Source organism: Neolamprologus multifasciatus, chromosome 1 (assembly GCF_963576455.1).
Source record: "Neolamprologus multifasciatus chromosome 1, fNeoMul1.2, whole genome shotgun sequence".
NCBI classification, from domain to species: Eukaryota; Metazoa; Chordata; class Actinopteri; order Cichliformes; family Cichlidae; genus Neolamprologus; species Neolamprologus multifasciatus.
The window spans coordinates 17,124,346-17,139,175 of NC_140439.1; the positions used below are offsets into that span (position 1 = coordinate 17,124,346).

The 14,830-nt window shown below is 41.9% G+C and overlaps 1 protein-coding gene across 1 annotated transcript in view; it reads left to right on the forward strand.

Annotated features, from left to right (window-relative positions):
* acsf3 (acyl-CoA synthetase family member 3) overlaps positions 1-14,619 on the forward strand; it is a 43,008-nt gene extending 28,389 nt beyond the window's left edge. Inside the window, 3 exon segments of the mRNA XM_085158302.1 lie at positions 4,258-4,392; positions 4,622-4,733; positions 8,466-14,619. Of these exon segments, the coding sequence (XP_085014428.1) occupies positions 4,258-4,392; positions 4,622-4,733; positions 8,466-8,580 (362 nt within the window). The 3' untranslated portion in view covers positions 8,581-14,619.
* The last annotated feature ends 211 nt before the right edge of the window (positions 14,620-14,830 follow it).

Genomic DNA, 14,830 nt, shown 5'->3' on the forward strand with positions numbered 1-14,830 from the left:
CTCTGTTTTTGGTGTAATACACACTTTGCAGCCAATCACCTGGGAACAGCGAGCAGTCTCCAGGAAACACTTGCCAGCCAATCTCAGAATACACATTTTTCCCTAGCAACTGCAGGCCTATGTGACTGAACTAATGGGCCCCGACCAACCCCAGCCTGTCCATACAGTTATATCAGCTCTGTCAACTGTATCATACCGTCAAAAACATACACCAGCTTTTTTTTAGTTAACTTCACAAATGTTTGTTTCCCTTCATTTCTCCACTTTTTTTCCTACAGTTTGTTCAGTATAATTTGTATAAAGTATATATTGTATGTATATTAGTATAAAAGTTTTATTTTCCTGCATATGTCAAGGATATCACCGACAAAAGCTCATTTTTATTGTGCAAAAATATCACAGCAAGAGTGAAAGCGATTCATTTTTGTTAAAATAAATGAGTCACCTTCCAAAGGCAATGTCTGCTTTACTGTAATCTTGGTTAAATAGTTGGAAATATTGCAGCTGCTCGTAGCTTACCTCTCCTCACGATGCTGTTTTTCTTGTTATTGGTTTGAAATAATTTGATGTTTTCTTTTCTGCTTCTGCAAACCCCTCTAATGTCATTTTCCTGGTTTTCTGAAAGACACTCTGGAAGTTTCCTCTGACCCTCCATCCTCAGTTAAATTCTTGATCTATTTTTATTTCTTTTTTTCACACTGTGTGCCTTCACTTTCTTTAATGCCTCAGAATGAGATGAAAGCCCAGTGCAATTAGGCTTCTTATCGTTTTAATTAGGAAAGCCATTCGGCCATATCTGCCTCAGACGCCATAACACATAATGGTGGAGAGTCTCTGATGCCTGAAGTAGTGATTGTGTGCGTGTGTGTGCGTACGCATGTGTTGTGTGTGAGTACATACAGTACGCATGTGTGTATATTTGTGTGTGTAAATGTACGTCCTAGTAACACAGTTCCCAACAATCCCGCTCCCGCCCTTCTTTCCTCTTTTATCAGTCTGTGTTCTCCAATCGCTATTCCCACTTGTGCGTCTCTCCAAACATGTTGTTCTATCCCTCGTTACTTCCTTCCCCTCAAAGAGACAAGGTCAAAGAGTCCTGTATAAGTACTTCAAACTCAATTCAACTATGTTGTCTGAGTGTTCCTTTTCAAACCCTTTTGTCAGGGTTTGCTTCGTTAATGCAGCTTTTCTTCCTTGACGCTACAGCTAGATGTACTGATTTTATTGTATGTTTTTATCTGTTTCAATTTGCGCACACACACACGCCCACGCAGGATACACAAACAGTTTATCAGTGTGCATGTAAACTGCTCATTTCTCCATATCTGTTTGCATAAGATGAGAGAGCTACATGGCTGAAACCAAATTATTTCCTCACTTTTTTCTTCTTCTTTTGCCCCTCATCTTAAAGAGGGGAAACTGTAACTACCCTGATAGTGGTGTTAACACCAAACCAGCTCCTCTGCTCGCCTCTCTTCTTTCTCCCCCTCTCCCTCCATCCTCCCTTTCCTCCCTCCTGTTACCCTGGCCTATCAGTGCGGAGCAGTGGTCTGTGAAGAAATTCCCAATATCTAAATTTACACACTGTATCAATCTTGTTTAATAGACTGGAAAGCTTATAGCCGCTGTGGCAAGCCGGCAGAGAGGGCAGCGGTGATAAATTGTCGGTGTGCAGGCGACAGCCGCCCGTGATGTATAATGAAATATTTATGATTTATCCCAGCTAATAAACTGAAATGAAGTGCATGATGTATGGGAACAGATGGGCCCTCTATTGATGCTGAGGTGGAGAGGCAAGAGGGGGGAAGAGGAGACAGGAAGAGAGGTGGAGAGAAGGAAACAGAAGATGTGATGAGAGATGTTTGAGAGGTAGTTGGGAAAAAAATGAAGCATAAAAAAAGAAAACATAGTTTGTTTGTGTTTGTTTGGCACTGGAGCTGGAGAAGCTGAAAACATGGACGTATAGGTAAGACGGATGGAGGGATATGGGGTTAGCAGTACAGACTAAATGATGGAACAGAGGACAGGTGGAAGATGGCAGTGAAAACAGACCACCATCAAAATGTAATCCCTCTCCTACAATGCTTCGTGTTGATTCCAGGTGAGGCAGGTGCAGTTGTTTTCTTTTATTGACTCCATATTTTTCAGCTACAGTCTGCAAACACGCACAGCTTTACCTTAAATGTTCTTAACTGAGCAACACTGAGGTTTTTTGCAATGCTGAGGGGTGCTGTGTAAAGCTTACAAGTGCAACTATGTCCCTCAGAATTGTTCAGCATTTTGGGGAATAAACGTCCAACCATGCCTTTAAGGATTTTGCTTTGTGCACTTTTTTACTGAGAGTTAAACTGCTGACACAATTTTAATCAATATGTAGCTCCAGCCAGCAACCAGTTACTTTAACAGGAACAAAAGGAAAGGCTAACGTGTGATATCATGTGCAGTAACATCATATATGATTTGTGTGGCATCTTAAGGATAGGTTTATACTAACTTGCAAGCTGTGTACACAGTTGCTGTGAAGACTGAACAACTGGTGTCCAAGTTGTGTTTTTCCTAAGTCTCGGGTGCAGAGTACACCGGAAGGACATGTGTGTAGCGGGTATATCGTAGTATAGTATGCACAGAAAAGTAACACAAAAAAGCAATCACATGCAGGTTTTCAAGGCATGGCTGTATTACCTCTTTGTGATCAAATGTACCTGTAGATTCTTCCCTAACAACCTGTGGATGTTGGAGGGTTCACTGACCAAGCCCTGTGTGACTGAGGCTTTTGAAATTGGTTTCACAACAACTGCCAGCAACCACTTGCCAACCAGATGGAAACTACAGTTTTTTTCCTTAGCAACCCTGGTAGTTGCCAAGGTGTTCCCAGCCAAGTGTGACTAGGACACTAAACACATGAAAAGTAAATTAAAGATTTCTATGGCCATCATAACAATGTCCTTATAGAGAATTCTTTTGGTCATAATAATTATGTAGTGAAAATCTGAGCTCATGACATCCTCCGGACAAAGTGCTAAATCTGTTTATAAGCACCTCTAAAACTCACTAATGAATATGCTAATAGAAAAAATACAAATAAAATCAAGAGTGTAGCATTTTTACAGAGCATTTACTGAGAGGACTGTTTCTTGGCAGAAAGTAGAAAATTCCCAGAGTTTCTGTTTGCTTAGAAACTTCACAGGGACAGTTTTGAAATTATGAGATATTCAAGTAGTCACGTCAGTCAGTAGTGTGTTTAATGGAGGGCTGAGTGTATACATGGGTCTTTGTGTCTTTTGTTTGGAAGAGCAAACCAAAGACATGCGAGGAAAAGAGGCCAGGAGCCCAAAGAGAGAGAGAAATAACCCAGATGGCAGTTCTTTATGCACTTTGCTCTCTGCTCAGCCCAGATCTTGCTGGTTCATGCAAACAAGCTTCCCAACTCCACCTACCAACTTCCTGGATAGAGAAAAAACCCAGCTGAGCACAATGAAAACTGGAAGATGTGAAAAGTTGTCATAATAAATGTGTGAAAAAGAGTCAGATTTTCTAACATCACAGCTGGCTTTAAGACTTAAAGGTTCACTTTGCATATTTGAACAGTCCCTGACCTTCGCTGACCTTTTAACCTATTCATCCAACCTTAACTGCTATGCTTCACTTCATCACAGTGTCTCACACACTTACGTCCACTCTCTGTTTCAGCTGTGGACAGCCCCAATGTAATTCTGCTAAAGAATATATTCCTGATCCTTATTTTCAGGCTTCCTCTCCTTCCCTCCTCCATCCATTTTTCTCCCCCTAATCTCTCCCCACTGATCCATACTGACCCATTTCCCCAGCTCGTCATACACGAGCGCAGCTGCGCCCCTCATCCCACATACTGTACTCGCCTTCCCCCACACCTGTCCCCCAGAAACGTATGTATGAGTGTGCGTGGGTCTGTGGAGGATGTATGTCTGGAGGATGGGGCAACTTAAACACTCATCCATCCACTGTTATCTGACTTTCTGTGTCTCAAACACACACACTCTCTTACACACAGATACAAGTTTACATACCCTACATTCCCTATTCTTAGCTATAAAAAAATATTACTTAATTTTTTAATTGAGTTCATTATCAGCCTTGTTTTTAGGTGTGTATATATTGTAATTGGGCTTAATAACTTCTTGTTATAGAAATGGTGTTCCAGAAAATTATGACTGTATTTTTCCCTGTGTTTCCCTTACATCACATTGTCCTCCTTGTATGGGCCTGTCTGTATTCTAGGAGACACCGCTGTGTATAAAGACAGCGTATATTGGATCATGGGTCGCACCAGTGTCGACATCATCAAGAGTGGTGGCTACAAGATCAGCGCACTCGATGTGGAGCGTCACCTTCTGGCTCATCCAGACATCATGGGTAAGTGGAATGTCACCACTGTAAGACACATGTAATTAAAGCCCTGAATCAGCACCTCAACCATTTGATCACTGTTAATATCCAGCATTTATGTGCTGAAGGTAACTCATCAAAAATGAGTTTGGTGTCCTTTTGCTGTTGTAGAAAGACAAAAATAAAGGAGTAGCTGAATCTTACCTGCAGCTTGTCTGATTTTTATTATTATTATTATTATTATTTAATCTTGTAGATGTTGCTGTGATTGGAGCCCCAGATGCCACGTGGGGTCAAAAAGTCACTGCTGTAGTGCAGCTGAAGAGGGGCAAGAGTATGACTTTGCCAGAATTGAAGACCTGGGCAAGGTACTGTGACTTTCAGCTGAATAACCTTTGCTTTGTGCACTGTTTTTGGAACTTTCTAATGAATTTTGTCTCTTATTATGCACATACCAACCGGTGTAGTGGTTTATTCACCTAGCAAGTGAGCAAGCTCCGGTGAGGCGATACTGACACCTTTGAGCTTGAGTCAAGAAGGCATCCGGTTTAAAAAGTCTGCCAAATCAAACATGTAAGGCAGACAAAAGTAAGCATTATGTGCATAAAATCCATCCACTCTCTTACCCACTTATCCAATTCAGGTCATGGGGGGGGACTGGAGCCTATCCCAGCTGTCACAGGGTGAAAGTCACTGTGTGTATACCTGCTTTTATTTTGATATCCAGCAAATACATTGCTGTCGACAGGCTACATATAGGGATATTTTCCACATTTTTGCATAAACCTGTACTGTTCTATCAGGCTATGCTGATATTAACATCCACACTGCGTGAAAATGCATGCTGTATTTTCTTTCAGGCAAATATGTGAACTGTCAGAAAAGTTTAAGGTGGCTCTGCTTTTGCAGGAATGGACTCTGTTCATTAAACACGTCCAAGTGGAAGCAGACTTTATTAAAACATGGACTTTGCATTGTGAATATTCTAATTGTGCAGTTTTCTTTAACACTTGTCGAGACTGGTCTATTCAGGGTGATGATTTTTTTTTTCTCACAGCATTATAAATCACTGGGAAATGTGTTTTAGTGTCTAATAGAGCAAAATAATTCTATTCTGTTTTTTATACATATATCGAGATCCAGTTCACAGTAGCAGTTCAGTCTTACAATGTTTATATTGTAACACTGACACTGCAGTATTACAGAGAGAAACCCAGTCATATGAGAAAAAACATGGATTTATTGCTTTAAACTGGTGTTTCAACTGGTGTTGGACTTTAAACAGCAAAGCTTTGGGGTTTTTTTAAGCAAAGTGTTGCTTTTGAAAAAAACAGAGATGTAACACTACTAGCCACTGGACCACCTGCCACCTTTAAAAGTGCTTTGCAGCCCAGGGGGACTCCAAGCTCATACCACCAGTGGAGATTGTGACCTGAATAACTTACAACTAATCCATCATCCTGAATCCACAAAAACAAACTCCAAAAAGAGCATCGTATGCCATTATTATTACAGGACTGTGTTTTTGTTAAGTCTTCTTAAGCTGATTTAAAAGGACAATCTTCACAGCTCTTTGTCAGTTCTGCTCAGTGCTGGGGAACCTACTTTGAAGGCATAGCTTTGCAATTAACCTATTACTTCATACTAGAAGTAATTGATCTAAAATAAAACTACCCAACGAATAAATCTAGTTTTATAAAGCTGCTTTGAAGAAATAGTTCAAATAAAAAATATATAAAATATAACATTACAGTAACATTGTAGCAATAAAATCCTCCTAATTGGGCCTTCTCAGCTGAGGTAGTCAGTGTTATGCATTTGTGTGGCCATGGTGATTTGAGATTCGGGATGTTTTATGCATGATGACTTTGTCACTGTGTGAGCATAAGCAGTGCTAACGAATTAATCACCGTGCCTTTGCAGGAGATGAATAAACAGTGGGTGGGGCTTGTAAAAGGAGGTCCAATTACAGTAGAACAGCAATGTTAAAATAAAAGGTAAAAAATCCTTCATTTAATTAGAGAAAAGAATTGAACTGCTTTAATCACTCCCAAACTACAAGGGACCTCCTTAAAAAAAGAAGAACGGTTAGCATAAATGTTAACGTTCATGACAGTACAATTAGGAGCAAACTCAACAAGTATGGCACTGAGTCAACCATGAAAGTATGCTCGAATCAAATGTGAGGCCATCTGTCTGACAGCTTGGCCCATCCTGAGTCATGCAACAGGACAGGGATCCGGGCTCAGCAGCAAATCTACAACAGAATGACTGAAAAGCTCAAAGAAAGCATTGCAATGGTCCAACGTCCATACTTTGCCCTGGTTTAAAGACTGGGGTGGGAACTTAAGAGAGCTGTGCATGAATGAACGCTCACTGACCTCAATAAACTGAAGCAGCATTGTAAAGATGAGGGCTATGAGTTCTCCCACAATAATGTGAGAGGCTGATAAAGTCATACAGAAAACCATTGCTTCAGGTTATTGCACTTTATTTTTGCTAAATAAATAATGACATGGTGTAATATGTCATGTTTTGTTCTTCTTCTGACCTAATTTCAGGACCTGGAAAGGGCTGGATTTTTGTCTTGACTTGTGAGACCTTAGAACTGAAAGCTAAACTACTAGTTCAATTATATGTAGTTTAGTGGACCAAATAGAGGCACCTAATTCAGACTGTGTGGGTCTCTGAGCAGCACACACATCCCCAGTGACTGGCCTTCAAGTCCCCAGATCGATAGCAAAGGATGTGAGAGAAAGAAAGGCCAGAGATGGACTAATGAGGGAGATGAAAAAGAAGAAGATGTGGAGGAAGCGAACATTACAGAGGACTGTCCTGCTACCTAACAGTTTGGTTTTTTTCACCTCGCTTCCTAAATGTCAGCAGAGTTTATTTTGCCTGCTAGAGACAGTTACTGGTGACATTCACCCTCCACATTGCAGTGACACAAACAGTCTTTTTTTATCTCCTCCAGTCTGTTTTCATAAAAAATCTGCTCTCACTCTCTTTTACACCCTTTTCTTCACTTTCCAACCATCTGTTTTTGTCCTCCACACTTTCTACAACCCACCAGTGTCATTTATTTACATCACTGAATTCTTGTAGAGCGCAGTGTGTGTGTGAGTGTGTGTACTGCTGTGAGCTCCATATGGTGTATGGATGTTAGATCCCACTGCTATCGCCTGCTGGTCCAGTATGGTAGATTACAACTACTGCCTGTGACTCAGGTTAACACACACACACACACACACACACAGTGTTTGCAGCCAGGGGTCCTCCCAGAAGACAGACAGTTCCAGCACACAGCCCTCTGCTGAGGCCTGGGTGTAGGGGAGAGAGAGAAAGAGATAAAATGAGACATAAACAAGTAGATGGATGCTCACTCTTCAGTGCCCTGGCTTCAGCTGTCAGTCTGAATCTCTGTCTCACCCTCACTGCCTCACACTGCCTCGAACGCTCAGGCTTATGCACGCGCACCCGTGCACGCAGACACACAGGAACACGTTGCCCTGGAGAAATTGGCAACATAGGCACGCAAGCCCCCGTTACAGAGACGTGTACGTATCCGTGTATATTTACACTTCACTCACTCAGTCAGAAACACGCGGACATCTGCTGAAAGGAGTGTTTGATGGCGGTCATATCAGTCATTATGCTCGCACACACGCACAACTGGATTGCACACCAAAGCACACGCGCGTCCGCACAAACAAACAAACTAGGTTAGAAGATAATAAAAAAAGCTCCGGGCTTCAAGACTTGACGTAACAACCAGGCATTCAAAACGGAAAAAAATAAAACACTTTTAATTATCACAGCCTTCTGTTTTCCCTTTTTATTATTTGTTTATTTTTATTTTTTTATATCATCTTGCAGTGATTATATTGTTTTTGTACGAAGGGGGATTGTCTGTGTCTGGAAGGCGAATTGGGGATATTAAGGGAGAAGAACAGCAGAGTGTATGAAGGACGTTTCCTTATCTCGACTACTCCGCCACAGGGCTAGCCTTTGTTTTGCAGTTGTTTGCTGTTTTTTCTTTTTTTGTTGTTGTTGTTGCGTATTTGTGTGTGCATCCATATTAACAGTGGTGTTTGTTGCAGGGAGCACATGGCACCCTACACCATACCTACAGGCCTGGTGGTGGTAGAGGAGATGCCGAGGAATCAGATGGGCAAGGTCAACAAGAAGGACCTCCTGCGACTATTCTTTTCATGACTGGAAAACTTGCATGACAACATATAGGTGCCTGGATAAAAAACTGCAGGTGTACATCAGAAACACAACTGTTTCTCTCTGCACACAGGTAGACAGAGAGGAGGCAGAAAAGTAGATGAAGACATCATGGAACATCGTGGAAGCTAACATTTGAGGAAACTTATTCGCAACTATAAATACACTATAAATATAATTTATATCTAAAATGTAATACACAGCGGAGGGCACATCATAATCAAAGGTTTTGCGACTGTGTGCAATGAACTTGTGACCTCGTGACCTTGAACAGGTATGTAACCACTGCCATCTTCAAAACAACATTGGTGCATCAAGACTGATAAAATGGCAAATAAAAAGGAGACAGCCAGTTTCACAGTTTGCGAGTGAATGGGGTCAAGTTGGCAAATAAATGCAAAAATCAGATATATCAGGAAAAATTGTAAATACATTGCTGTCTTCAAACACAGAAAGCCAGATTACAGAAATTCACATTAACTTCTTACGTTAAGAAGTTAGCAGAACCTCGCAGGTTTGAAACAGAAATTCCTCCACAAAGTAGTTGTTGCTACGGTGATTTAACTATGTAACCAGAATACAGCCAGCTGGCAACCAGGCGACTCAAGTCCCCAGTTACAAAGAGTTTGTGCCCATTGGTGGAAACTGATGCAGATTGATTGCAATATGTTTGCACCCTGTTATTAATTATTTGCCAAGCTCTCTGAGAGTGAGTGCAGTCAGTCTATGATTGCTGGGAGACAGGTTTCCTCCCATTAGGAGGTCACTTGTGGAGTCACATTGCAATCTGTAACTAACTAAATGCAAGTAGTTGCAGTGAGCAAGTAGTACCATCGTTCAGTCACTGGGCAAACGTTTACTGTCTACCACTTTTTACTCTTCTGTGACAATGGAAAACTGTGGAAATCATCAGTCTGATATTTGTTTAGGGCAGTATTAAACAGAACTTCTGCAAGGAGACGGTGTTAGCGACACAATAATTAGCCATATTAGCTTCAAAAAGGTGTGGTATAAACAGTGTTTCTGTACATGTTTGCTGTTATCCAGGTCATGACTTAGGTCCAAGAGATTTGATTCAAACTTGAGGTAACTTCTTGTCTTCAGGAATCAAAAAGAAGACCCTTTGTCTTCTACTGAAGTACTTATCATATAAAAAAAAACCCAAACACTTCAATTGTGAGTGTGCTTTCAAATGATGCTACTTTCCCACAATGAAAGGTGCACAGAGGACCTTTTTAGAGCTAAAAAAAAAAAAAAATGTGAATCTGTTGCAAATGTTTGTGGCAGCTCTTGTTAAACAAAAAATAAATATGAAATTTCAAACACTTTGTGAAGTGTTTTGCACCCAGCGAAACTGAGGGGTCCGCTCTTCAATCTGCATTAATGAGAGGGGAACAGCTAGCTGTGGTGTGCATGCATCGTGATGACCAGGATTTTCAAATGCTCCACTAAAAAAATGCTCAAACTCAGAAGCAGCGTTTGGTAAATGTGCTCTTATTGAAATATTCTGATGTTTGATTAGTGAAAATGGTGTGATCAGAGAATGCACAATGACAGCTTTTTGTGGTAGAGTGGTGTAACCAGAATCAAGTATCATGGTTAATTAAACCTGCACTAAACAAAATGAAAGCCGGTGCGGTGGTAAATCAGGAGAAAGACGATGAACACTGTTGGGTTGATTTAGTTTTGTAAACACACTGATGCACTTGGAATAACAGTTTTCATATGAAAATTAAAAAGTTTTGGAAATTTTTAATTAAAAAGTGTTTTGGAAGTTGTTTTTTTTTCCCAAAGCTGTGGCTATGCAGGTGCAATGAGAGCCTGAAGGCGGATTCTCTAGCAAGGCACAACACCACAGCTGGATGCCCCGCACTCCATCTGACTAACCCTCTCGCTCCGCTCGCTCTTCTCACCTCTCATCGGTTCTCCTCTCCATTCCTACAATGTCTAACCTCTTCTGTCTTCATCACGAGTTACGACAAATTGCAGTGGTACCGGGACCGACTCGGCTGTGAGACTCTTCTCGGATGAACCCTGGCGTGCCGCCAGAGTGTGCAGAGAGCGTGTGAAGAGATGTACGTAAAGCCAGGAAAAGAAGACAAAAATACGATGCAGGACTGTCACAGTGATTGGATTCCTAACAACAGCTGTGAAAATGTGGGTGAAAGAAATTAATATGCAAAAAATAAGGTCAGCAAAGGGCATGAAGTAAGTGATACGGCCGGGGCAATAAGCAACGAGGAGAATGAGCCATGGCGATACGGTTGAGATAAACAGTCGTGGTGAAGAGTCAGAGGACTGAAGATAGAAAGAAATACAAGTGCAGCCCCCAGCTGATACAACCTTCTGTCCACACACAGAAACACACGCACACACGCACTCGTCCGCCCACAGTCACCAGAGACCTGATTAAGAGAGCAGAGCTATCGATCTGTGGGCTGGCAGGCTAGGATGGATGAGCAGGCAGGGCTGCAAGAGCACCAGAGGACAGCTTCAGTGCCCCCAAATCCCCACGCCACCCCACCCAACCACCCACGCCAGTGCCGGGAGTCAGCTGGGGCCACGGGCAAGAAGGCTGGGGCTGCCACACGGAGGCTGCAGCGAAGCAGCAGAGGGTCAAATTCAAACTGAAGAGCGCGTGTGGTGTGAAATAATCAGTGCACCGTACTGTGTGTATTCAGGCGAGCACCAAGGACAGGTCTCGGTGCTCACCTGGTGCACAAACGGGAGGGGCCGGGGAAGGTGGTGGCTATTCCCTGGACTCAACTTGATGGAGTACTCGTGCCCTTGAACTGTCTCTACCTCCCCTTTTTGCCTCTCTCTCTCACACACACAAACACAAACGCACTCGCCCATGTTTGCCGGAGCGTGGTGGAAGAGGTTGTCTGCAGATGGCTGCTTATTGGGCCCCAAGGTCCTGGAAGGTGGGTTATGGGGGACACCGATGAGACCGTTTGTGTATTTGAGATACAAACAGTGTTTGTGGCAAAGGTGATGGTATAAAGAAGCTAACACAGAGTTCATGTTATGCTGATTTTACCCTTTTTTTCACAGTTTCACTTTTTTATGTAAACCTATCTGCACATTTAGCTTCCTTTTCCTATTAACAGTAACTTTTCTTATTGCATCAGGTACACTAATCAAATGCCAAATGATTGAATCACTGCGTCATTTTCTGTGCTGGCCTTTCAGAAACCTATCCCAGCATGGTTCTCGTTGATGGCAGACAGTGTTAGCTTCACTTCAGGGTGGATGGAGACCTTTAAGCAATCAGTTGTGTCTTCTAAACCAAATCAAAAAACATAATCATGTATATTGAGACTTTCAAATTAAAAGTGACAAAGCTTTTCTTTTTCCAGAATTATAGCCATACTATGCTATAGCAGGTCAACATCAACTGCTCTCCATCATCTCACCTTTTAAGAGGGAATGAAACTGTTTTCATTCATAGAGGTGCTAAGTTAGTTTTTATCAAAACAGAGTGCAGCACATCACTGCTGATTTACTCCACTGCAATCTGTTAGAAACAGCAGATCATCTGCCTTCATCTCACCCTATCTTGAGCGTCGTCCTCCATCACACCAACTCTCTGCATGTCCTGCTTCACAGCATCCACAAACCCTGTGGTCTTCTCTTCTACCAGCAATATATTGTCCAATATATCCACTATCCCTTATTTACACATGTCCAAACCATCTCAGCCTTACCTCTCAAACTTTGTCCCTCTGATGTATTCATTTCTAGTCTTGCCCATCTTGTCCACTTGTTATGAAAGTCTTAACATTTTCAACTCTGCCACCTCCAGTCTTTTTGTTATTTAATGTCACGATCTCTAGACCTTTCCTTTCAATCCATTAGAAAGTGTTTGGGAAATGGGCTGATATGTGTTTGATATGATATGTGTTTGTTCCTAAGTCTAAGGTCAAAAGACAACATCCATTTCCATGTCTGTCTGCTCAGAATATAGACTGGAAAGAGAAGGAAACAGCTTCCCAGGATGTTGGTCAAGGCCGAGAAACAAGGTCTTTTTTACGCTTTTGGGCAGATCAAACATTATGTGATTACTTTATTCCAGATACAACTGTATCATATTTCTTTAAACATATTTCCGCAATATAAAACTATCATGATAGGCTGTGGCTCCTTGGTAAGATACTGAGCCCCATGGTGCTCCTTATGCATCCACTGGAGTTTGGAGTTTAAAGGCATAGAATAAAGTGCTATTTGAATGTGTGTGGGGAAAGCCACTTTATTAACAAAAATAATAAAAGCAAAGTAATGTGAGTATACAGAATTTAAAATTTTATATGAAAGATACTATAGAAAACTGTTCCAAAGTTTACTGGCAATGGCAGCAAATATACAGGGTGGGCCATTTATATGGCTACACTGTAATAACATGGGAATGGTTTGTGATATCAAAGTCCTGTTTGTGGCACATTAGTATATGTGAGGGGGCAAACTCCTCAAGATGGGTGGTGACCATGGTGGCCATTTAGAAGTCGGCCATCTTGGATACAACTTTTGTTTTTTCAATAGGAAGAGGGCCATGTGACACATCAAACTTATTGGTAATGTCACAGGAAAAACAATGATGTGCTTGGTTTCAACGTAATTTTATTCTTTCATGAGTTATTTACAAGTTTCTGACCACTTATAAAATGTGTTCAATGTGCTGCCCATTGTGTTGGATTGTCAATGCAACCCTCTTCTCCCACTTTTCACACACTGATAGCAACACCACAGGAGAAATGCCAGCACAGGCATCCAGTATCCGTAGTTTCAGGTGCTGCACATCTCGTATCTTCACACCATAGACAATTGCCTTCAGATGTCCCCAAAGATAAAAGTCTAAAGGGGTCAGATCGGGAGACCTTGGGGGCCATTCTGGCCCACGACGACCAATCCACTTTCCAGGAAACTGTTCATCTAGGAATGCTCGGACCTGGCACCCATAATGTGGTGGTGCACCATCTTGCTGGAAAAACTCAGGGAACGTGCCAGCTTCAGTGCATAAAGAGGGAAACACATCATCATGTAGCAAATATCCAGTGGCCTTGAGGTTTCCATTGATGAAGAATGGACCCACTATCGTTGTACCCCATATACCACACCAAACCATCACTTTTGTTGTTCCAACAGTCTTGGAGGGATCCATCCAATGTTGGTTAGTGTCAGACCAATAGGCGGTGGTTTTGTTTGTTAACTTCACCATTCACATAAAAGTTTGCCTCATCACTGAACAAAATCTTCTGCGTGAACTCAGGGTCCTGTTCCAATTTTTGTTTTGCCCTTTCTGCAAATTCTGTGCACCGATCTGGGTCATCCTCGTTGAGATGCTGCAGTAGCTGGAGTTTGTAAGGGTGCCATTTGTAAGTAGCTAATATCCGGCGAAGGGATGTTCGACTAATGCCACTCTCCAGTGACATGCGGCGAGTGCTACGCTGTGGGCTCTTGCTGAATGAAGCTGGGACAGCCACTGATGTTTCTTCATTAGTGACAGTTTTCTTGCATCCACATTTTGGCAAATCCAACACTGAACCAGTTTCACAAAACTTAGCAAGCAGTTTGCTAACTGTAGCATGGGAGATGGGTGGTCTCGTAGGGTGTCTTGCATTGAAATCTGCTGCAATGATCCGGTTATTGCATTCACCAGATATCAACACAATTTCGATCCGCTCCTCACGTGTTAACCTCTTTGACATGTCAATGGCTGTGAACAAAGAGAAACTTGTAAATAACTCATGAAATAATAAAGTTACGTTGAAACCAAGCACACCATTGTTTTTCTTGTGACATTACCAATAAGTTTGATGTGTCACATGGCCCTCTTCCTATTGAAAAAAACAAAAGTCCATGGCCGACTTCTAAATGGCCACCATGGGCACCACCCATCTTGAGGAGTTTGCCCCCTCACATATACTAATGTGCCACAAATAGGACTTTAATATCACCAACCATTCCCATGTTATTACGGTGTATCCATATAAATGGCCCACCCTGTACTATAATATACTGTATATATATAGCTTAACTTTATTAATTGTGTTGATAGTCTGAATCAGAGCGTTGGCATGCCAGATTTTTACAATAAGCAATGGATATTTGCTCTTTCTGACGCAACGCAGCATTTGCACATTGGTCAACACCGTATGCGCTCCGTGTACTTTGAGGATTGTGCATATGGTATCCTACTTTGACACATATCCTCTGTTACTCCGACTCCACAGAAGTC